The sequence below is a fragment of the Xyrauchen texanus genome, chromosome 28 (genome assembly GCF_025860055.1).
Source record: "Xyrauchen texanus isolate HMW12.3.18 chromosome 28, RBS_HiC_50CHRs, whole genome shotgun sequence".
Lineage (NCBI taxonomy): Eukaryota > Metazoa > Chordata > Actinopteri > Cypriniformes > Catostomidae > Xyrauchen > Xyrauchen texanus.
The window spans coordinates 40,115,564-40,141,410 of NC_068303.1; the positions used below are offsets into that span (position 1 = coordinate 40,115,564).

The window sequence follows — 25,847 nt, forward strand, 5'->3', positions numbered from 1 at the left end:
ACCCGTCATGGTGGCTGGCCAGGACCATCCAACTCGGCTACGCAATTCAGGTCACCAGGCGACCACCCCGTTTCAGCGGAATCCGCTTTACCTTGGTGCAGGGCAAAAATGCCTCCACCCTATGTGCGGAGATCGCAACCCTTCTGTTCGCAACTATATGACGTCTTTTGAGGCATTGGGGAAGTTTACGTGCAGTCTGATGCACCTGCTATTTTCGCACGCAGCAGCTTGCTTGCACCTGCTTCAGCAGTCCACGTAACATGGTTCAGTGTTGTGGCATTTTTAGATAGGGTCCCCTAGTGTCACTACATCGACACAGGGGGCATTCACACTAGCACTTTTGGTGCGCACCCTGGTTCGAATGACGTCAGAGTTCGGTTCGTTTGGATGATGTGAACGCTGTCTTCCGAACTCGGGTGCGCACCCGCGAACCGTACTCGGGTCCGCTTAAAAAGGTGGTCTGGGGTACGGTTCATGTGAACTCCAGGACGGTTCGCTGCTGATATGAAGGCAATCGAACCAAACCGCGGAAGTGAACCGCTATTGATGACGTATAATGTGGTCGTCAGTCTCACATGCGTCACTTTCAAAATGAGCAGAAAGGGTTTACTTTCGTGCGTTTGTGCGTGTGTGTGTGTGTGTGTATACACTTACCTTGACGAAAAGCGGGATTGACGCACATGCACTGCAAGCAGAGAGATGATTTCTGCTTGCCTTCGCAAAAATTGTCTTCGGCGGACAGCCCGCTGTCTTTTGAACGATTTCAGTATTTTTGCGGCAGACAGACGCAAGTGTGTTTCTGTATCTTGATGTTGAAAACAAAACCAAAGTTTAAAAAAAGAAGAACAAATGTGAACCGAGAGCAACACGATTACGCACCAGCTGCAGCTTGATGACGCGAGCGTACCGCGGTTCGGATACAAATATATAATGTGAACACAGTCCATCGGGGGCAGGGGGGAGGGGGGAGCAATCGAACTCGGGTTCGGAACAGGCAATCGAACCAAGTGTGAAAGCCCCCACAATGTCGAGTGAGTGACAGAAGGGGAATGTCTCGGTTACTGTCGTAACCTCCGTTTTCTAATGGAGGGAATGAGACGTTGTGTCCCTCTTGTAACAACACTGTACTAAGCCGCTGAAATGTCTGGGACCTTACTCTCGGCTCAAAAGCTGTCTGAACAGATGCACGCTTCCCTCCTTTTATACCTGTATGTCCGGGGGAGGGTCTTGCAAATTCTGTTCGCTAATTCTCATTGGCCTTTTCTCAAAGTAAGAGTAAACGAGGCTCTCAAGAGAGACCGCTAGTTTCACTACATCGACACAACGTCTCGTTCCCTCCATCAGGGAACCAAGGTTACGACATAACCAAGATGTTTTCCATCTCACATTTTCTTTTTATGATTTTTATGGTTTAGGTTAGGGAGGAAGGTTTTGTTGATTTAAAAGTCAAAACAACTTAATGTAATTTTGCAATAATCTACGTAATTTTTAGTACCCCTAAAAATAGGCTTTGTTTTCCTTTATGTAAAATATTTTTTTTTTTCTGAGATTCACCCTTCGTCTTTCTGTTACCTATAGCACGCATGTTCTTTAGGTGTAGGTGTTCTGTTATGTGATGTGTACAAACTATTTGAAAGGTCTTAATAAAATATGTGGTGACTCACCTGGATTTAAGCCTAAAGAAGACGAAAGACTCTTGCACTGTTGTCCAGAGACCTCAGTCTGTAGATGTTATGTTCTCTCTTCAAACGCTCACACACACACACACACACACGCACACACACACACACACACACACACACACACACACACACACACACACACACAGACACAGAGCAGAGCCCAGGAGTCAACAACATACTCCAAGCCAAAGAGTGATTAATTTAACATGTAATTAGAGAAAATTAGAGAAAGAGAGATGTAACTTCAGCAGCGGGGGAGTTCTTTTTAAATGAAACCTAGACCTCTCTCATATATTACAAAATAATATATCCAGTCAAATAAATGATGAAGTAGACATTTTTAATCATCTTTGCCTGATTAACAATTTGAGTGTAAAGAAGGATTGGAAATTTGTCTCATAGTTTGACTTTGACAGGCTCTGTGCTGAGATAAACATCAGTCAGAACATATCAGGAGTATTTCACTGCTTATAAACTCATCCTCATTTGAGCAGACGGCTTCATTTCAAAAGATACTTCAGCACAGGGTTTTATTCAACTCCAGTCAGCTAATGAAGGCAATATACAACAGAGACACATTATTAAGTTACGGAATGTTCTGCCATGGTTTCAAATTAGCTGTTTTAGCAGTTCAGGGGTCATATCATGAGGAATTAAATTTGCCTTGATCTTTTGAGATAAAAGAGCTTGATGTTCTATGAAAACACAATGTAACTTTCAGACCTCAAAACTTTCTCCCCAGAAAGAGCATTTATTGAAAATAAGCTGCAAAAATTACTTTAAAAATTGCACAGAGATGGCTGAATTCTTACATCAGAAAGTAAAAAATATTAACACATAACTGCCCAAATTTAAGGCCCAGATATACTTCATACGAAATCAAAGAACAAATGTTATGACATCATTTCGAACAAAATCTGGCCAAAAAGATATTTCTGCATTTGTTTCGGTGGTACAGAACAGCTCGTCTGGGCGAACTTTTAGGAAAACTTTTAACCGGCTGCTAAACACTAGGGATGGGCATTTTGGTCATTTTGGCTACTCGAGTACTCTGACTAATTACTCCAATACTCGTTGAGTACTCAAGGGGCAATTACATGTTAATAACTGTATATATAATAACATGTCTGACAAACGTCTTTGGCCGCTGCATTGCATCTTGTTGTTCCAGTGTATTGTCTATTTATTATTATTGTCTGTTCATCCTTCAGGTTACCATAGTAATCTTAGTAAGTGCGCACCAGTTTTTTTAGTGACTGTCTGAACCATCTATTTTCAAATAACTGGAGATGCCGTAACCAAACGTATTAATATGATGTGTAAGGTGAACCATTTGAAACACTCGCCTGCTGTGTATGTGTAAGTGTGCGTGCGTGTCCAAACGTTCACTCTTGTGAGGAAAGCTGTGATTCTCTGTATTAAAAAAAAAATATATATATATATATATATATATATATATATATATATATATATTTACATTTCTTGTTGCACTTAAATCTGTTTTGTATACTATTATGGTGATAGTGAAACTTTGTAATATGGCACTTTTTGTACCACTGTCTCCCTAAGATGATTCGCTGAGGTTCTTCCTCTTTTGTAAGTCGCTTTGGATAAAAGCGTCTGCCAAATGAATAAATGTAAATGTATTATTGTTGCTGTGATTCATGAAGCGTTCAACTCAAGCGAATTTCCACCTTTCAACTGAGAAAAGAGTATATAACTTTATATCGGATATCTAACTTGGAAACTCGAGTGGAAATCTTCATTCATTTCGTCACGCAGGGCAGGGAGGTTTAGTCAGTGACAAACAATCACTTTTATTTAATCATATCCATTAACGAGTCAAAGTTCTTACATGAAATGATAATAAATCGTGTTTAGCAAACGTTTTGCAGAGACAGATGTTCAGAACACGGGTTTGATTATTGTAATGATAGCGTTGCAGCATCCTATATCAGTTTGTTTGCCATGCGAAGTCAAAGTACCCCTCAAAGTCACAACGTCAATCTCAAAATTAAAAATAAGTTCCCTCTTTGACACAGGTGTTTAGTTGTCAGGTCATTGTCACTGGATTTCGAATGAAGTGAAAAGTCACATCATGAGTGATCACTATCGATCATCGTTTTCATGATCGATCATTGCTGCCACGTCTGAGTACTCGAGTCCTTGAGTACTCGTGCCCATCCCTACGAAACACCTTCGTTCTGTCATTGGTCCACATCATCAGTAGGTGTGACCTGAAGCTCCAGCTACTACTGTTTACGTTTTTTAGTCTGTATTCAACGTGAACACACCGGCGTGCAAGGCCATGCAATGCATTTAAAAAAATTATAATTATTATTAACAATTAATTAGTCCACAAAAGGAATCAAATACTCTCTAGTGCCCATTCACTCATGCGCCATCTGCAGCAAAAGCCATTCACACATCTGCCCAAAGATACAGTATGTCTCTCTTATCATCATTCTTATGTCTGTATTCTGAAGATTAACACTCTTGTGTAATCGGTGCATATTATGGCCACGTATAGGGCATTAATATCATGAATTCAGAATCTAAGACAAATTAAAATAAAGTATATCGGTACATTTACACATCAACAACACCTATTCAGTGTTTTGAAACGATGAAGACTACTGATGTAATCAATAGAAAATCAATACAAACATCTCTTTTAATTAAACTCCTTTTTCCCATCTGCTTTCCACAAGCGGTAATAGAGCAATTTGAATTGTGTCACATTTTTTGTAAATAAAGCGGGATCTACAATAAGCCTAATTTATATTGAAATGATGTGTGTTTTCGCTGAAAAGAATGATATCCTTAATTTAAATAGGTGCAAATGGATAGTCGCTGGATAGTGAATGAGATGCTGGTTTATGTGCTGAAATACAGCGCGTAAATGTGGCACAACTGTTTTATGAATTTGCACCCAGTCCAGAACTACTAACAAGAGTGAAATGTCCATCAATGCTGTTCCTGACTGTGGAGCACCTTCAACTCTGGATGATCGCAACATTAGAAACAAGTGTCTGAACTTTATTTTTAATAAGATACCTGAACAGAGAGCATTTGATTGCACAAAATTCAGTATAATGCAAGATACGTCAGAAATATGTTTAGGAGAACAGTAGAATATATATGTCTTCAAAGTGGACATGGATGGACATAAATGGACACAATTTTAAACCCACAAAAAAAAATCATTTTATTTCATTGGGTCTTTGTTTGCGCGCTTCTAGCTAAGAAGAGCTGAATTATTATAAACACATATACAGAAGTGTAATTGCACCAAGAGGCAAAACAGCATTTTGCAGTTGCTTAGCAACCAGAAGTCATTAATTTTCAACTAGAAAAAGTTCGTCGAGACAAACTTTAAGTTGGCTTGTGAAAGTTTGGACCAGAAAGTTTGAAGAAGTTTAAAGTAGTTTGAAGTTTAAAGTAGTTTATAGTTTAAATGAGTTTAAAGTTTAAATTAGTTTGTAGTTTAAATTAGTTTAAAGTTTAAAGTAGTTTGTAGTTTAAAGTAGTTTAAAGTTTAACTTAGTTGCTAGATAGATAGACACTCAGATAGATAGATAGATAGAGAGATAGATAGATAGATATTTACCCTCAGATAGATAGATAGATAGATAGATAGAGAGAGAGATTTACCCTCAGATAGATAGATAGATAGATAGATATTGACCCTCAAATAGACAGATAGATGTTAGCACGTTTTTAGCATTTTTTAGCACTTCGCTAGGCGATGCTAGCATGTGTTAGCATGATGCTAGCACGTTTTTAGCATGTTTTAGCACTTCGCTAGGCGATGCTAGCATGTGTTAGCATGATGCTAGCACGTTTTTAGCATTTTTTAGCACTTCACTAGGCGATGCTAGCACATTTTTAGCATGTTTTAGCACTTCACTAGGCGATGATAGCATGTGTTAGCATGATGCTAGCACGTTTTTAGCATGTTTTAGCGTGTGGCTATGAAGATTTTAGGTCATTACTTTTTGGCTGCTTGATAAAATAAATTAGACGGTGGGCCGAGGGGAGATTTCGTGTTTTCAGATGATCTCTGGGGATGGATTACCCAGTTTTTTTATATATAACCACTACAATTCTCAACAAAGCAAATAAAAATTGTTGCCACTCACATACTTTGCACATTACTATAATATCGGTAACTTTCTCCAGGTTATTTTCCCGGCGAATAGAGCAGGCGGCTATGTGTGAGGTCCGACATGCATGACGTATTTGTTGCCTTCATCCAACAGCGTGCGTGGGAAAGTGTCGGTGTTGGTGACGCGTTTGTCAACACACTGCCCGCTGATATGAAGTTGCTGTTTTTTTTTTTTTTTTTATTGCAATATTAACAAACAGAACAAGACGATACATACAAGAAATATAAACAATCTTTCAAAACAAAAGATAAATTATGGTTCAGAATACATTAAGAGAGGAAATGTGAAAGAAATTTAAATATATTCAACAATAGTCTAAAAAGAAAAGAGAGTAAGAGAAGAAAAAAAAAGAAAAGAAGAAGAGGGCACAAAAGAAAAAAAAACATTAAGAGAGAATATTAAACATGGCACAAATTCTGGATGTTTTCATTGCTTTCTTGTTAACAGAACTTTTCATACATTTACATTTATGGATTTGAAACTTTCCAATATATAAAAGAAGGTTTATACAAAAACATGCATTAATTAGATTCTTGTCTTTAACATAAAATCCAAAAAGAATGTGTCTATATGATAAAGAAAAGTTACATAAAACCTTTTGGACAATCAGAGCATCAATATTGTTCCAGAAAGACCGAGTAAAAAGACATTCCCAAAACAAATGATCAACAGTTTCAGAAGAGGCTTCACAAAAAGTGCAGGAAGTATCAATATCATTTCTAAATTTCTTTAAAAAGTATTTAACTGGATAAAATCTATGAATCATTTTATAGGATATTTCTTTAACTTTATTAGTTAGAAAGAATTTCTGAGGAAGTGATCAAACATATGACCATTTAATATCATCAAAAAGGTTATTCCAATAAGAAATGGAGGAAGGAATTGAAGTAACAGGGTCCAAAAATAATGACCTAATTTTATAATTGGATTTATGTATTGAAAAACAAATAGAACCTACCACAGTAGATTCAGGGCTAGGGGGAGAAACAGAAGTCTCTGTAGCACTATTATTGTTTCTAAACAGCATACAGATTTCCAAAGAGATGGCCTTGAAAACTATATTAAATTCTTTACTAGATACTGGGAATTGGTATCCTGAAACAAAATCGGAATAATTAAATAAATTACCTTCACTATCAAATAGCTGGTTTACTAATATCACCCCATTATTGAACCAGTTTTCAAGAAATAAAGATTTCCTCTTATGAGGAATATTACAGTTGTTCCAAATTAAAAAATTGTGTGGTGAGAAATTATGCTTGTAAATAAGTTTCCAAGCCATAAGCATCTGCTGATGATAATTGGAAAGTTTGACAGGAAGTTTACTAATTGAATAATTGCACATTAAAAGAAAATGTATACCTCCTAATTGAGAAAAAATATATCTTGGGATTATACTCCAAATAGAAGATTGATTGTGAAGGAAACGTTTAAGCCAATTAATTTTTAAGGTATTGTTAAGAGAATCAAAATCAATGAAATTTAAGCCACCTTTATTATAAGAATTCAAAATAACTGATTTTCTAATATAATGAGTTTTATTTTTCCAAAGAAATTTGAGCAACATTACATTAATCAACTTGCAAGTAGATTTATCCACAAATAAAGACTGAGCAGCGTAGGATAAGCGGGAAATCCCTTCTGCTTTAGTAAGCAGAGTTCTGCCTTTCAAAGATAGATCTCTTAACAACCAAAGGTTACATTTTTTTTGTGTTTTCTCCACAACTGAACTAAAATTCATCTGACATCTTAATTTAGTATCTTTTATTATTTTTATTCCTAAATAGGTGACACTTTCTTTGATGGGAATGTTTGAGATTGAGGTTGCAGCACATTTTTTAATCGGGAGTAATTCGCATTTATTAATATTAAGCAAAAGGCCAGAAGCCTTAGAGAAAGACTGAAGAGAGGTTAAAGCAGTTGGGATCTGAGAGGCATCTCTTAGAAACAATGCTGTATCATCTGCCAGTTGGCTAATAAACAATTCCGTACCAGCAATAGAAATTCCCTTCACAGGGCTCTCTTTTATATGTAAATTTAAAAATTGAGTAGGTATTAGAAAAAGATATGGGGAAATGGGGCAACCTTGTCTTACACCACGCTTTAAAAAAAACCTAGGAGAGGTGCCATTATTGAGTCGGATAGAGCTATTACCATTACGGTAAAGCATTTTAATACATTTGCAAAAAAAATTACCGAAACCCAATCTGTGCAGGCCTTGTAACATAAATTTGTGTTCTAAGCAATCAAATGCTTTATAATAGTCAAGAAAGAGGATAAAACTATCAGTAGAAATAAGGTCTGAATAATCCAACAAGTCAAAAATCAAGCGTATATTATTAGAAATATGTCTCTGATGCATAAAACCTGATTGGCACTCATCTATTATATTATTAAGAATAAGTTTTAGCCTCTTTGCTAAAATCAAGGCAATAATTTTATAATCGGTATTCAATAAAGAGATCGGGCGCCAATTTTCTAATAGAAGGGGATCTTTATTGGGCTTGGGAATCAAGGTTATTAGCCCTTGACATAAAGAGGGAGGAAGCGTGGTTTTCTCAATACTCTCTAAAAACATTTTATGTAAAAAAGGTGCTAATTTTTGACTAAATGCTTTATAAAGCTCTGCAGATAGCCCATCAGTACCTGGGGATTTGTTACTTTTTAAATTATTTATGGAATCAAGAATTTCTGAAAGACTAATGGGTGCATCACACAGACTACAATCTTCATTATTAATTTGTTTTATGTGAGATAAGTACTCAAAAAATTCCGTGGTGGACGCTGCAATTATCTTAAAGTCAACAGTTACATTCCTATCAATACATATTTGCTGAATATAATTTTTAACTCGCTTTCTTACCTAAAAAAATAGGCAGAACTCTGCTCACCGTCCTCTAGCCAATTCCGGCGAGATCTGATGAAGGCGCCTTCAGCCTTCCGTTTATATATATCCTCTAAATTATGTTTTTGATCAACAAGCTCAATTTTTTCTGAGTCTGTAAGATCACCTACATTTTTACATGATAATGCCAAAATTCTAGCCATAATCTGGTTTTCATTACCTTTTCTTAATTTTGCTAACGAACTACTGTATTTCCGACAGTACTTCCCAATTTCGTATTTAAGAAGTTCCCAATTAATGCAAAAAATATTCTCCTTATTAGCTTTATGCCATTAAAAGTAAATTAAGTTATCAATCTTAGTAAGAACTTCGTTGTGTTGAAGAATTGAGGTGTTAAGTTTCCAATATGAGGATCTTTTACTCGAGGGAGTGGATACAAATGGAATATAGATAGAAATGGCCTTATGGTCAGAAAATAGTGAGGGAAGTATATCAGTCTTTATATTTGATAACTCTGCTGAGGTCAACCAAAAATCAAGACGGGATTGTCTAGAAAGGGAATTATTGTTCCATGTGAATAGTTTTTGCAAGGGTTGGGTTTCTCGCCACACATCAACAACAGAAAATTTTTGCATAAAGTATAATATATACTCAGAATTAGTATTAGTAAATTGGGGGGGGATCTATCCAAGGTACAATTCAAAACAACATTAAAATCACCACCGAATATTAAGGAAGAATTTGGAAATTTAGATAACATATGACATATACGCATTTCTAATTTATTAAAAAAAAACCTTATTATCTTTTGGTGAATTATATCCATAGATATTAGCAGTAATACAAGTCATATTTGCAAACTGAAAAGCAAGTATAATGTAGTGACCATTGATGTCACAATCAGTAGCCAGAATCTTTCCACCAAAATTATTTTTTAAAATACAAACTCCAGCAGAATATTCATTTCCATGAGACATCCATATTTCCAACCCCATTGTGATCTCCATAAATTGATATCTTGTAAAGCTGAATGAGATTCTTGTAAAAAACAAAAATCTGTGTTGAGACTTTTAAGATACAGAAAGAATGCTTTACGCTTAAGAATGTTTCGTAGCCCTCTACAATTTAAAGAAATAACAGATAAGGACATAGAAGAATAAAGAAAAAAGAAAAAGAACAGAACAATAATAGAAGAAAGAATTAGTTCTAAGAACAAGTATAAGGACTAAGTCACCGAGACAGAGAACCTAACCGGTCAGAACAAGTAAGGGATGAGGTCAACAATCCCTTCATTAATCTATCTAGAAAATAAATATGTACAATTGAGGAACAACAACTATAATACCCCTTTTAAGGGGTTGAAATAATTCACATTATTACTTAAATCAAAAGATAGTCTGAAATAATCCTATTTCTTTTTAAATGGCTGTAAAAAAAAAAAAAAAAAAAATTATAGGCTATTATATAGACGCATCACCGTCCCATGCCCACTTTGACGGTGATGCAAAGAATTGAGGTGAAATCAAAATTACTCATCAAAATGTAACGGCATTTTTGGCTCAAAGTGGAAGTTCCAGAATTCACACACATATCAGTTCCAAGGTCAAGTCAGCGTAGCATCAGACAGAGCGGAATTCCGATCCGTTACCTTTTAAGCAGGAGGAAATATTTCCGTACTATCCACAAATGCTCGTCCACCGACGAAAAAAGCTCTTTTGTTCTCTTTACGGGCCTTTTCAACTATGGGCCAAAGCGTTATCCTCCTCGCTCTATCGGCCGGTGACAGATCTTCTGTGATTTTTCAGTCGGTTCTCAATCAGAAACTCAGTGTCCTTGGCGGCACGCCAGACAGCATCTCGGTAAAAACGCGAGGTGAATTGGAAGATGATTCCACAAGCTTTATTATTTGAATTGACACGGCCAAGTCGGTGTGCCACATCAACTACTTCGGGGAATTTACCTTTAAATTGTGGTAGAAGACGTTGGCACACGTTGATAACCTCATGACGGACGTTTTCTCTTTCTTTCTCTGGAATTCCGTGGATTCTCAGGTTCCATCTGTGTGTGTAGGCTTCTAGATGAGCCAGGCGATTTTCTCGCTCAGTGGAGTTAATTTCTTCTTTCTTCGCGTGCGAATCAATAGAATCAACTCTTTTCTTCAAACTTTTAACCTTGCTGCAAACAAACTCAATGGTTTCCATCATTCCAGAGATTCGTTTCGTATTCCTACAGATCTCTTCCTTCATGTCTTTAATCACCCGCGAGTTTTCGCCAATCAACTTTTCCAAACCGTCTGATCTGTTTTTCACCAACTGAGAGAGCTCAGAGAGTTGTGTGGAAATAATTGCAGCGTTTACGTTATCAGTTCTTCGAAGTTTAACGGCCGGGGAACTGCACGGAGTGTCGGGAAGCGGTGGAATCACCTCTTCCACCAGCATAATTTCAGACTCACCAGTTTGTTCACAATAATCATGCAAACTGTCTTTCAATACCCCGGATGCAGGATAAACTGCTTGTTTATTGTCACCTGTGCTAGCAGTTCTAGCAGGAGTATCCGACACTGTTTTCCTTGACTTCTTCGCACCTTTCCTCTTTTCAGATCCTCCCATTATTGTTGTTCCAAGAATTCAAAATATTAATTAACGGAAATTCTTAAAAAAAAAAACCTCTAAGTTCGTTATAACTACTATAAAACAGTTTGGGATTGCTGACCTCACAAACGTACATGTGATCAGGGCGCCATCTTGCACGCTCCGATATGAAGTTGCTGTCTGTGCACATCTTTTCGAGAAGTGCTTTTAGCCCAGGAAAGATTGAACTTGTTAACTCATTTTGCCCACTTATGCTACATATTCAGTTTGACACAAAATGTGAATGTAGAGGTAACGTTATGCATTTTCACCGTTTTTATTTTATGTAACCATCTTTTGTCATACGATGTCCTGTCATTTCGTTGTAATCTTTAATAAATATACCGTTCTGATTTCACACATTTGATCCATGGTATTGCTTGGAAACACAACACTATAAAAACCATAGGATACAACGTTAAAATAGCCTAAATATAAAGTTATGAAACTTCACTTTGCCCTCAGCCAAAACGATTTGCCAAGGAACAAATTATAGATTGAGACCAAAGATCGCCCGTTAGATATACACAAGAAGAATTATATCTCATGTTTAACCACTAGACATCAGATGCAGCGGCAAACGTCAGAAGCACTAGCCGAGGTAAGGCTGTTCCAGGTGGGGTACATGAGCGCTGAGCTCCTGGATCTCTCACTCCGAAAACGTCAGATCAAAATTTTAAATAGGCTCTATCTTTATGAATAAACCATAGATTTGAGCTTTAGACAACTACATTGTCGACTGAAAAACTATTAAAACTACATTTCATGACACAATAACAGTAGTATTTTGAAATTTCGAATTATTTACTAATTATATAATGGCCAAATACAACCAGAAACAAATGTTCAGTCTTGCTTGTGAAAGGTAATTCCTCGAGACCCGTTTTCAATTGTGTGGCGATTTGTACAGCCCCAAGCAGCACACGAAACACATTTTTCTCAATTCCCGCTATGAAAGTTATGGGAAAGTTGCCCTCCGCAATGTGGCGGCACCTTTGACGTACGCTCCAGCGGGCAATTGGGCTTCTATGTATTTATTAGGTCTATGATAAAAACGAGCCAGACAATACTCTTTTTTTTTTTTCCCCGCACAGTTTTACTGTGGAAGAAATAGCAAAAACATGAAGTGCTGCATGCATATATGTGAGGGAAAAGGACCCACCATTCCCTTCACAGACATAAGTTGGGAGAAATTTATTAAATCTGTGTTTCTGTGGAAAGACCTTGAATGCAGAGAAAGTATTATAGCAGAAGAGGCAGTACAGGCATACAAGTTACAAAGCCAGGAACCTACAAACCAGTTAGTCAAACCAGCTAACATTGGCTACCACAGGGAGTGCTACAGCCATTTCACAAATATCACGAAGATAGAACGAGCACAAAGGAGAAGAGAGAAGGCAGTATTAGTTGAAGAAACTGCAAATGAAGGTTGGTATTATATTGTATAGACAGGAGGTGCAGTTTAAAACATTCGGTACAGTGTAGACAGTAGTATACATTTAAGTACTATGTTTTACAGTAATATAAATTACATAAATGTGCATAATAGAAATGGATATGCAGTATGAACAAACACATACAGTTACTGTTACTACACTGCACATAACAGTATAATAGTACAAATAATATAGTTATATACAGTGTATTAACCGTAATATAATAAAAACATCCTGCAAAAATGTACCCTTCCAATTATGTCATTATTAACATCAACAAGGCCAGACACCTGAACACTATGAAACTGGTTTATTAACCATGTTAAGGGAACAGATGAAACCAATATATGGAGCATGAGTTTTCCCCTGCTGAAAGTTACAAACCATTTTTCTTTAATCAGTGATGTGGGGAAGGGTGCAGAACCTCAATCTATTGTTTTGCACTTTTTTTAGTGGTAGAGGCAGAGGATGGTGAGGCAACTCCAGTAAAAACACGGGCTCTGAGGTCTAATGCCAGTGATCTCTTCACGTCCAAGCAGGCCCCACACCTGCTTCCAGTACAATGCATTATTTGCAAACATGAGAAGTACAAGGTTCAGACACACAGCAGGAAAAGGGTAAAAGAAAAACTAACAGTGTGAATGTTATGTCAGATGTAACTGATAATTAAATATGTCTTAACCATCAAGAGGTTCATGTTTACCTTGAGTTTTTGGAGAACGTTTGCAAAACAGTCGGAGGTAATTATCCGCGGACATACAGTGGAGCTGTAGCCTATGTGAGATGGACGAAGTGTTACCGTTAGAATTAAGTATTTAAACTTTACACCAAATCAAATATGTAATCGCATGATGCTAGCTACTGCTAGTTAGCCAGCTGAAACTACCCTACTTAAAACGACACTAACGAGACGCTTACATACGTTTGAACAACACAGTGTACAAAACAAACATTTTTTATAGATATCATATTCTAATTAAATGAATACTTACAATCACAAAAACAATGTCCTTGGCGATAGTCAATGTGCTGCCGCTGCAGATGCTGCTCGTATCTGACAGCTGAATCTTCCGTGTAACAGCTATTCTAAATAAGCTACATCTGATTGGTTAATAATAATCATATGTCAGTATCTTGCCACGCTATTGGCTCGACTGATATAGTAGGCAACCGCGTTTGCCTGCATATTTACGGTCGTGCATTATGATTTCGGGGGAAAATGTGCAATAAATGGGAGTGGCAACACTTTTCATATCGTTGAGAATAAAACAACCGTCCCAACTTTACAAATTCAGGTTCTCCCTCCATGGGGATCATCCATTTCGAAAAGTAAAGCAGATACGGGCCCTCGGCCCACCGTCTAAATCCTCTGAGGGAGAGAGAGAGGGAAAGATGCAGGGCTGACAGGCCCTTTTTGTCTGTGTGTGTGAAAATGTCAGTTGAGATTTAAATTTCTGAACATTCCGCAATGTTAAGTCAATGGGATTTTTCCAGTTATTGATCATCCGCTGTGGGAAAACCGTAAGTCCGATCAGTTAGAAAAGATATAGCACACTATTCGGGAGTAGTCTGAAGGTCTGTGCCGAGTTTGGTGCCTGTAGCTTAAAAGCTCTAGGTTAGATACCGTAATTTTGACTGCAAGAAGAATAAGAAGAATCGGAATAATAATAAGTTTAAGTAGGATTTCAGTAAGTTGGCTCTCACAAGCCAACTTAATAAGGCCGCTTTCACACTTTGTTCGATTTCTTGGACCGAACCCGAGTTCTTTTTCTTCCCATCCCGCTGCCTCTGCTAGTCTCTGATTACAAGCGGCAGCTGTTTACTACTGTATCTAGGTAACAACTCGAGAAGACGTCACTGTTAAGTGAAGTTTTAAAGTTTGTCTCTTTGGATTAACCACGAAAACTTGCCAGAACAACACTCGTGTCTGCTGCGGATGCATTGAATGTGCAATGATGTGATGGATATTAACGTTTGTCTGCCGCGAGCCTGTGGATGTGTTGCAAGAGATGTGAAGAATGTGAGCTGCTCTCTGAAGGGGATTTATTTGGAGACAATTGTATTACTTTGAGCTATTTCCCTGTTCTGTATGTTTTATTTCTGTCCTCTGTAGGGATATAATAAAACAATTATACTTGGAAAACTCTGGGTTTAATTGTCTGCTTTTTAAGTGTGTTTAATTCATGCATTGATAATCGTTCATCTTGTTCATGATATGATGCATTATGCCCTGCTGGTAAGTGCTTTTCCCTCCAAAATGTTCATTTTTAGTGGCAAGAAAGCTGATTCCATGTCAAATTAGAATCAGATTTTCAAAAGCTATGAACAGTTGTGCAGCCCAGCCTGTGCCATGTTCCAATCACATTCTCCCTCCACTGTCCTGTATGTTATTGACTCTCCTATTAATGAAATGCAAGACACCCCACAAAAGTATGAGTTCTCATGATTGTGTTTATCATGTGTGCAGAGCGGCATCCCATCGAGTACGCCAATGACGGCACTAACAGATGGTGGCAGAGTCCAAGCATTATGAATGGGATGGACTACCATTACGTCACCATAACCCTGGATCTACAACAGGTAAACAACTTTTACAACAAACAACAGTTGCTATTAGAAATAATAGCAATCACCCTGACTCCGAAAATGAGTGAAGCCAGCCTATCAGATTGGAGCACGTGATTTTGGAAATCTATAGTGGCCGAATCCAGGCCGCAAGGTAATTTTTGAAACATAGGGTAGCTGGTGATCAGAACGTCTCACTGACCAATCAGTTAGCGATTTCCTTGTAAAAAATGAGCCTTCCCCTGTCATCATAACCTTATCTTTTGGAGAACATTTTGCTTGCTGCAAAAGCGTAACGAAACAGCACTACCGACACCTATTATCAGTAGTATGGTGCTCTGACTCGCGAGACGTAAACTTCATGTTGCATGCAATTGACAGTTTGCTTTATTCACGTGAACTCTCCTATGTGTTCTCTGTCTTGTTTGCCTTGTTATTTGCCTGAATATTCATTTGCCACACCTACCCTTGTATCGCTTGTATTGTGCTGGATTATTCTTCTTGCCCTACTCTTACCATGCGTGTCCACAAGTGTTTAGCGAAGCAGTCATTTTCAATTCATTCCAAAGAGAATTCACCTCACTAGTGATGTTTCGTTCGTGAATGATTCTGTCTTCATTAATTTATTTTTTAAGTGAAGAAATCGTTCACGTTCACCTCCAGACTTATTCACTGATGTGTCTACCTTTCAAAGCAAATGAGCTCTACTGCTTTTCATGCCTGTTAAGACTGACTATAGCATGAGCCAACAGCGTTCGATTGCTGGCTGTGAAGGAGCATATAATTGGTTTCACACACTGAATGAATACACCCCTTCGCTGAACCAGTCGTCATTTGAGTCTGAACGAGATGAGACATCTTGTTCATGAACGAACGGAATGTACTGGTAAACTCATTCGCGAATTAAATGAATGACTTTGTCATCTTATTCGTGAATGAATATCTTCTGAATGACTGAACGAGAAAGAGGAGGCATGTCATTCACTGTGCAGATCGAAGAAAGTGTTTCACTTTGAAGAGCATGATGCTGCTGCAGTGATGGACTCGGCTTGAGTGACAGTCTGTGACAGCGCATGCAGCTGTGTGAGCTTCCGTTGTCATAAAAGTCCCCTTCAATAATCTCTCAAAAATTACACATTAAATAAAATTAAACCCTGTAATGTAACGACAGGAACAAAGTAAATTTACTTGAGTGAGAGTAAAAAGTACCCACTGTTAAACCTACTCAGTTAGTCTGTCTTGTCTACCTTATCGGTCATGTCAGTTTCTCGGTTATGATTTCATATTTTTATCCTGTATTTTCTGTTTAATTTTCTAGTTTGTTAGTTTTTTGCCTAGTCTGTTTTTCTTTTTACTTTTACCCAATCATGGGTTGGTTTCTTTTTCTTTTTCTGCCCTGTTGTTTTGTCTGGGCCATTTCAGTTGTTTTTCACACCCAGTTTTGCATTTTGTTCTTTCAAATAAATATTATTTTGAGTTGAAGACTGTCTGTGCTTGGTTTCACTTCACATATTGTGACAGAATGATCTAGCCATTCTGAACCCAGTCTTTAACGTCTGTTACCCCTGCTCCCGTCCGACAGCAGCCGGTTTCCCAGAACATACCCCTGGCCAGCAGGCTGCGTAATTGCCGCCATGACTACTGGATGAGACGTTAAACTGTGGTCCTGACTCCCTGTGGTCAATAAATATTCCAGGGCACTTCTCATAAAAGAGTAGGGGTGTACCCCGGTGTTGTGGCCAAATTTGCACATTGGCCTCTATCCATCATGGCTTCCTTATAGTCCTCTATACATGTCAATTGGCTATATCACTGCACTCTCCTCTCCACCAAAGTCTGGTGTGTGGTGGGTGTTCTGGTGCACTATGGCTGCAGTCGCATCATCCAGGTGGATTCTGCACACTGGTGGTGATTGAGGAGTTTCCCCAATACTATGTAAAGCACTTTGAGTGCCTAAAAAAGCACTATATAGATGTAATGAATTATTTTTTATATTATTATTACCACCCCTTTGGGGTGTATACCTAGTCGCTTCTTGATGCAGTTCAGCGGTTGGGTTTGTGTCAGATCAGCCTTGGGGATCGGATGAGCCCTTTGATTGGGAGGTGCTGGTGTGGTTTATCATGTCTTCCCCTCAGTCAACACCCAGCCCTGTTGCTGCTACCCTGAAGATGCATGCTTTGGTGAGCCGCTAATCTAGAGGGAAAAGGAGGAGGAATTCACTGACACTCCCCAGGAAGGGCCTGCCATTTTTCGACCTTGTCCTATCCCCAGCAGCCGCCACCGACACATCCCTTTTCCCTTCAGTCGTTGCTTCAGTCCTCTTCTTCGTGGCTGGCCCAGGTGAAGTTTCCCTAGAGGTGCTCTCAATTGCTGCAGCTCAATGCAGCAGCTCTCTCTGTCTCGCCAGTCCATGCTCTGGACCTGCTCATCCCCATCCCTGCTATGGAGCCGCCTGACCATGCGTCAGCTCTGGAACTGCCCCAACCGTCTTCCCGCTCCAGGGTTGCCTGAACTCATCCCAGTTCTGGAGCTGCCTTATTCCAATCCAAAGCTGCCAGACCCCGTTCACACCCTGGAGCAGCCCCTATAGTTTCACCCACACTCATGTGGTCTCCCTGTCCTCCTGTTCTGCTGGCACCCCTCTGGTCTGTTCTCTGTCCTCCTGCTCTGTTGGCTCCTCTCCGGACCGTTCCACCTGGCCCTGCCCTGGTCTGTCCGGCCAGCGAACACCATTTCTAAAAATTATATTTTGTTTAATAACATTCTGTGTTGAAAATGTTATTTTTTAAATTTTTGGGATAAATTGTTGACTTGTTTTGCTATAGGTGAATTTTATATATACTAAATACATACAATTAAATAATATTTCCATATTTTTCCATATTTTACAAAATTATAGCTTGATTGGTGCATAATAAAAATATTGTTTCTTAAAACATCATATCTCATATTTAATCTCAAGCATGCCCTTCACTGACACTTTGATTTGCCACTATTTGTATAGATTATTATAGTTTTAAAACTGCAATAATGGATATTGTTATGATGAATGCTCATATTTTACTGAAAGTCTGTGTCTAGAAGGCATGTGATGCAGAAGGCATTTTAAAAATAGTAATAATAAATGATGAAGGCAGATAAATGTCTGGTTAATGTTTAAGCAAAAAGTTGAAATCTTTTTTAATTAAAGATAAATCCCTGTGTCATAAAATTGACAGAAATTGAAGAAACACACTTTTGTTATTGAACATCTGCCATAGCGTTAGATTTAAAATTCTTGGTTGAGAATTCCCCGTTTAAGAAATGTGACAATTCCCAATTATTTGTTGTCCCTTTTATAAAGAGGAATTACAAATGCTTTTTAATGCTTTTCAGTGTTATTAAAATGTCTCCTTCTCTCTCTCTCTCTCTCTCTCTCTCTCTCTCTCTCTCTCTCTCTCTCTCTCTCTCTCTCTCTCTCTCTCTGTCTGTGTGTGTGTGAGTATAGCGGCAGTGTTAGGTTAACTGTGGCACAGCAGTGAGATTCAGTGGAGTTGAATGAGTTTGCTGGAGTGAGTGGGCAGAACGCCTTATCAGCCCTGATTAGCTGATGATCTGAGGCCAGTGGGCAGCAGTGAAATTACACAAACATCTACAGACACGCGCAATTAAAGCAGTCAACATACGACACCAGGGAGCAGGGCGGTCACAATGAAAATTGACATGCGAGAGGGAAAAAGAAAAAAAAACGACATTTTAGAAAGCATAGTAAACAAAGATCAATTAAATTAGTTCACTGATGACAAGACTGGGAGCTTCTCGTACTTATTCTAGATGCATCATAGTGGTGATGGCTGAGAGAGCATTATCAAATAGCCAAAATATTTCAAGAGATAATTATCTAATTTACTCATCATTCATCCCAGAACATAAATGAAGATTTTTAGAAGAATATCTCAGTTCTGTAGGTCAGTACAATACAAGTGAATGGTGACCAGAAATCTGAAGATCCAAAAAGCACATAAAGGCAGCATACAAGTAATCCATACGACTCCAGTGGTTAAATCTATATCTTCAGAAGTGATATAATTGGTGTGGGTGAAAAACAGATCAATATTTAAATCTTTTTACTGTGAATTCCCACATTCACATTCCTCTTCTTTTGTTTTTGGCGATTCACATTCTTCATGCATATGGCCACTGACTAGGCAGGGAGGAGAATTTATAGTAAAAAGGACTTAAATATTGTTGTGTTTCTCTCCCACACCTATGACATCACTTCTGAAGATTAATATTTAACAACGGGAGTCATATGGATTAATTTTATGCTGCCTTTATGTGCTTATTGGAGCTTCAAAATGTTGGTCATTTTCAAAAATCTTTTACATCTTGGTTAAAAATATATAATACTTCAAAACAATTTGAATACGGCACAATAAATCACACAAATGACAAATTAGGTAAATGCGTCAACTGCGGAAATAAATGTGATGGGCTAGAAAATGTATTTAATCTCATGTACCTGTTAACTCAAATAAGGATTCAACAAAATTTGTACATCTCTATAGTTGTTCATATGTAAAATGATTATGTTTTAGATGCTGTCAATATTGTACTTTCCGTTGTCTATTCAAACATAAGCAAATGTACATGTGCTAGAACCACACTTTACATAAGAATACTCATGACATCACATTGAATTATGTAGTGACCAAAAAATTGTGAAACAAATCAAAACATATATTTTAAAAATAACATATTTTATCTTTTTAAAGTTATCCACTCTTTTTCTATATTCCAGATCTACGCTCTGTTCATTCTCTCAAGCAAGATAATAAGGTGCTTCATAATGATGCTTTTTAAACAGCATTAATGGAGTTCACATATTATGAATACTGCACATTTATAGACTGCATTTCCTTAGCTATCCACTTTAACTCATTCATTCAAATAAAATAAAACATTTCATTTTATAAAGAAATTCATTTAGGCACAATTTATATGTCTACAAAACAAATTTCAAGCATTTATGATTTAAAAATAAGCCTTTGGATTAAAAGGTTTTTAAGATCTTGAAAAACATAAATTTAGTCAAAGTTGTCCAAACTATTAACTATAGTAGTATAGAAGTTATTAAAAAAATTCTTATTTTTAAATCCAACTTTTAAAACATATTCTTTGTTCCTCTGTCCCTTACCTACAGTACTAGTACACCTTTACTGAAAATCAATGCAACGCTCTACATAATGAATGAAGTATAGAACAATAAAGATAGAGAGAGGGAGAGAGAGAGAGAGAGAGAGATGGTAGTGGCAGCAGGGTAGAAGAGAAATGAGTGTGACAGGGTTTGAGTATTCATTAGAGTGGCTATAGAAGACATTTAGAATTAATAAATCAGACGAGAGAGTGTATAATTACTGACGGCAATCACACGTACAGCATGGAGCCACAACTGCCATCTTACCATCACTCACTCACTGTCAAACTGTCACTGCGATGACAAACATACGCTAACACATTACAGCCTCCCATCCAGCACACAGAGCACTAGAGCACAACCGGTCTTAACTGAGGAAATTGATTTAATTAAATTAATCAGTTCTTTATAAACAACAGGCTGATGCACTAAGATAGCTCAAAGGGCTCCTTCAGTGCTGTAGGAGATGTTGTTTGGGGTTTAACACTGGTTGTTTTTTTTTTTGTAGATGTTGTTTGATATTAGCTGTAATCATTGGGCCTTATTCTCTTGCCATGTGTATGCATGTATTTGTGCGTGAAAGCTGCATGATAGAAGTGCTCTTCAGAAGTGATATGTTTGGTGTGGGTGAGAAACAGATCAATATTTAAGTCCTTTTTTACTATTAATCTCCATGTTTTCTTTAAAATTCTTCTTCTTTTGTTTGAATCTTCATGCATATCACCACCTACTGGGCAGGGAGAACAATTCAAAAGTTATCTGTTTCTCACCCACACCTATCATATCCCTTATTAATTTTTTTTTATTTAACCACTGGAGTCCTATCTATTTCTTTTGTGCTGCCTTTATGTGCATTTTGGACCTTCAAAATGTTGATACTCATGTACAGATTTGAGATATTCTTCTAAAATTCTTTGTTTGTGTTCAGAAGAAGAGAGAAAGTCATATACATCTGGGATGGCATGAGGGTGAGGAAATGATGAGAGAATTAAATATTTAGGTGAACTATCTCTTTAAAATAGCTATATCTATTGGAAATGTCTCCCTGTTTTTATCAACACTGAATTATGGAGATGATTTTGGCATGTTTTATTCAAATAACAAACTTCATTCATGCACAGCTTTATCTAGAATAATCCAGATTAATTAACTTTAGAACCAGGGTAAGAACAAATGTGAGTACACACCTGTTGTAAAACGTGCTAAAACTATTCCTGTGTGTATAAGTACAAAAAATCCCCATAATTATCAGTGAATGAGGCCCATTGTTCGGCGTTAGCTGTAGACATTGTTTGGTGTTCTCTGAGATATTCTTTAATGTTAGCTGTAGATGTTGTTTGGCGTTTTCTGTAGATGTTGTTTGGTGTTTTCTGCAGGCGTTGTTTGGTGTTTTCTGCAGGTGTTGTTTGGTGTTAGCTTTAGATGTTGTTTGGTGTTTTCTGCAGGTGTTGTTTGGTGTTAGCTTTAGATGTTGTTTGGTGTTTGCTGTAGATGTTCTTTAATGTTAGCTGTAGACATTGTTTGGTGTTAGCTTTAGATGTTGTTTGGTGTTAGCTTTAAATGTTGTTTGGTGTTTGCTGTAGATGTTCTTTAATGTTAGCTGTAGACATTGTTTGGTGTTCTCTGAGATATTCTTTAATGTTAGCTGTAGATGTTGTTTGGCGTTTTCTGTAGATGTTGTTTGGTGTTAGCTGTAGACATTGTTTGGTGTTAGCTTTAGATGTTGTTTGATGTTAGCTTTAAATGTTGTTTGGTGTTTGCTGTAGATGTTCTTTAATGTTAGCTGTAGACATTGTTTGGTGTTAGCTATAGACATTGTTTGGTGTTCTCTGAGATATTCTTTAATGTTAGCTGTAGATGTTGTTTGGCGTTTTCTGTAGATGTTGTTTGGTGTTTTCTGCAGGTGTTGTTTGGTGTTAGCTTTAGATGTTGTTTGGTGTTTGCTGTAGATGTTCTTTAATGTTACCTGTAGACATTGTTTGGTGTTAGCTGTAGACATTGTTTGGTGTTCTCTGAGATGTTCTTTAATGTTAGCTGTAGATGTTGTTTGGCGTTTTCTGTAGATGTTGTTTGGTGTTTTCTGCAAGCGTTGTTTGGTGTTAGCTGTAGATGTTGTTTGGCGTTTTCTGTAGATGTTGTTTGGCGTTTTCTGTAGATGTTGTTTGGCGTTTTCTGTAGATGTTGTTTGGTGTTTTCTGCAAGCGTTGTTTGGTGTTAGCTTTAGATGTTGTTTGGTGTTTTCTGCAAGCGTTGTTTGGTGTTAGCTTTAGATGTTGTTTGGTGTTTGCTGTAGATGTTCTTTAATGTTAGCTGTAGACATTGGTGTTAGCTGTAGACATTGGTGTTAGCTGTAGACATTGTTTGGTGTTAGCTTTAGATGTTGTTTGGTGTTTTCTGCAGGTGTTGTTTGGTGTTAGCTTTAGATGTTGTTTGGTGTTTGCTGTAGATGTTCTTTAATGTTAGCTGTAGACATTGTTTGGTGTTAGCTTTAGATGTTGTTTGGTGTTAGCTTTAAATGTTGTTTGGTGTTTGCTGTAGATGTTCTTTAATGTTAGCTGTAGACATTGTTTGGTGTTCTCTGAGATATTCTTTAATGTTAGCTATAGATGTTGTTTGGCGTTTTCTGTAGATGTTGTTTGGTGTTTTCTGCAAGCGTTGTTTGGTGTTTTCTCCAGGTGTTGTTTGGTGTTAGCTTTAAATGTTGTTTGGTGTTTGCTGTAGATGTTCTTTAATGTTAGCTGTAGACATTGTTTGGTGTTAGCTGTAGACATTGTTTGGTGTTAGCTTTAGATGTTGTTTGGTGTTAGCTTTAAATGTTGTTTGGTGTTTGCTGTAGATGTTCTTTAATGTTAGCTGTAGACATTGTTTGGTGTTCTCTGAGATATTCTTTAATGTTAGCTGTAGATGTTGTTTGGCGTTTTCTGTAGATGTTGTTTGGTGTTTTCTGCAGGCGTTATTTGGTGTTTTCTGCAGGTGTTGTTTGGTGTTAGCTTTAAATGTTGTTTGGTGTTTGCTGTAGATGTTCTTTAATGTTAGCTGTAGACATTGTTTGGTGTTAGCTATAGACATTGTTTGGTGTTCTCTGAGATATTCTTTAATGTTAGCTGTAGATGTTGTTTGGCGTTTTCTGTAGATGTTGTTTGGTGTTTTCTGCAGGCGTGGTTTGGTGTTTTCTGCAGGTGTTGTTTGGTGTTAGCTTTAGATGTTGTTTGGTGTTTGCTGTAGATGTTCTTTAATGTTAGCTGTAGACATTGTTTGGTACATTTATGCATATGGCATAACACTGGTCTGTATGTGGAGGAGCATAAAAGACGGCATCACTCAAAAATCATGTGAAAGCATGGTATGATTTTGGAATAGTTACCATTTGAATGTAGAAAAATATTTTTGTGGTTATATAAGATTAAGATTGGTCAGAGTTTAAAGTGATATGCAATGGGAACCAAAAGACTGAGACAATATTCTAAACCTGGGATAAAAAAAAAAAATAATAATATATATATATATATATATATATATATATATATATATATATATATATATATATATATATATATATATATATATATATATATATGAATAAACATTGAAATTAACATAAAGAAAAACAAAGAAAGATTATGACTTATCGTTAATATTCAGCAATAGTTCTAGTTCAAAGAGATATACATCAACATTCAAATCAAAGCAAATTTCTGAGATTGATCATGCTAACTCTTTTATACAAAAGATTAAGATTGCTTCTGTTGAAGTACACAAGATTCTTTGGAATATTCTCAAATCATTCTTTAATGCATGCCTTCATTAAAGCAAGAGTGACAAACTAAATTCTAAAATGCTTCATATGTTTTGTGAACCAGATGAACCAATTTGTTAAAAAGATTCTATTTAAAAGAATAATTTATTCACGAATTCTGATTTGGCAACTTCACCCATAAACTCTCATGAATGCACCAATTAGAGCTAGAGCAGATGTTAAGATTGTCAAGTGAATAACAATTTAAATTTGGGTGAATGTCCTACTATGACCCAGTCAAAGATCTGATCTTAATATGAATATATAGCACTATTAAAATTGTTGTGCAGAAATGTCATGACAAACTACACCAAATTAAAGGGAAAAAGACGAAACTGTAAAACAAAAGAGTTTCTATAAAACTTTTAGCCTAGAATGCGGCAAATGAATACTTGTGCATGCAATGAGTAATTGTTATGAGATACAGTATTTTGAAATTATTTCATTAATAACAAATTTGTAGGATTTTTAAACTGAGAGAACTGATAATGAGTCTCAATACTTTTGCACGGCACTGTGTATCTATGCAGCAATGTTGCTTCAAAAAGCATTAAAAAATGTGAATTTGAGGAGTTTTGTAGAAAGGTTTAGCATTTGCTTGAGTAAAAACATTCTGGAGAGATTCAGATCATGCAACAGGAACATCTCGTGCCAGACGTTTTCAGAAAAACTGGAAAATTACAAAACAACACGTGCACACTCGCCAAATGTTTATGCTTTTTTCTTTTCAGCTATTAAATGTTTGAATTTGTTTAGCTGAACTGAAAGTGATTGAAACCTCTGAGAATAATCACTGACAGAACAGATGTTAGAGAGAGAGAGAGAGAGAGAGAGAGAGAGAGAGAGAGTATATGCTGTCATTTTCATGCGTGTGTGTGGAGGTGGCGGGGTCTTAGGCCAGCGAGCACAGTCAGATAAGAGACTGCACATCTGTGTTTGAGTCGTGGCATTTCTGACAAGTTGTGGGTTATGACATGTTTTTTATAGCTCAGCCTCTCTCTGTCAGATACTGCCGTGATGGCAGTTTGTCTGCTGCAAAATCTGTGGCCTTTGCCCGTGCCGTAAATGAACACCTGAGGGTAGCTGGCAACACTGTCTTCTTTAACACTGTCCACACAGACTGTTCACCTTTGAGTCACACACATTCACATACGGTCTGTTTAATAAGAATAATGTTGGAAATCTTATTTTAAGAATAAATGACTGACCAGTATTCATTTCTTTTCCATGTTATTTTTATTTCCCTTAAGACTTATAATGTAATTTATGGTTTCCTTAACCAAAATAGTTGTGTTTGTTATCATTAGCAGAAAAAGTAACAAATGGATCAGAAAACCTTTAAATGGGAGAGCGGGGCTAGTTGTCACATTTGTACTGTGAATATTTCTCAGGATATTTTTGTTTTTCAAAGTCAGCTTCTGCATAGCCACATACCTTATAAGCTATTGAAAGTTTTATATGTTTTGTCCAGAAAAAATAAATAAATAGAAAGAAGCCATTTTACACATGTTGACCTTTTGCAACAACCTAATAGCGGGGCTTATT

At 37.1% G+C, this 25,847-nt stretch overlaps 1 protein-coding gene across 4 annotated transcripts in view; it reads left to right on the forward strand.

Moving 5' to 3' along the window:
- The window catches only part of lama2 (laminin, alpha 2), a 385,152-nt gene that overhangs the window by 84,545 nt on the left and 274,760 nt on the right, over window positions 1–25,847 (forward strand). For all 4 annotated transcript variants that reach the window (XM_052095596.1, XM_052095599.1, XM_052095597.1 and 1 more), the window contains exon 3: window positions 15,230–15,342. In XM_052095596.1, the coding sequence (XP_051951556.1) occupies window positions 15,230–15,342 (113 nt within the window). The remainder of the gene's footprint in view (window positions 1–15,229; window positions 15,343–25,847) is intronic.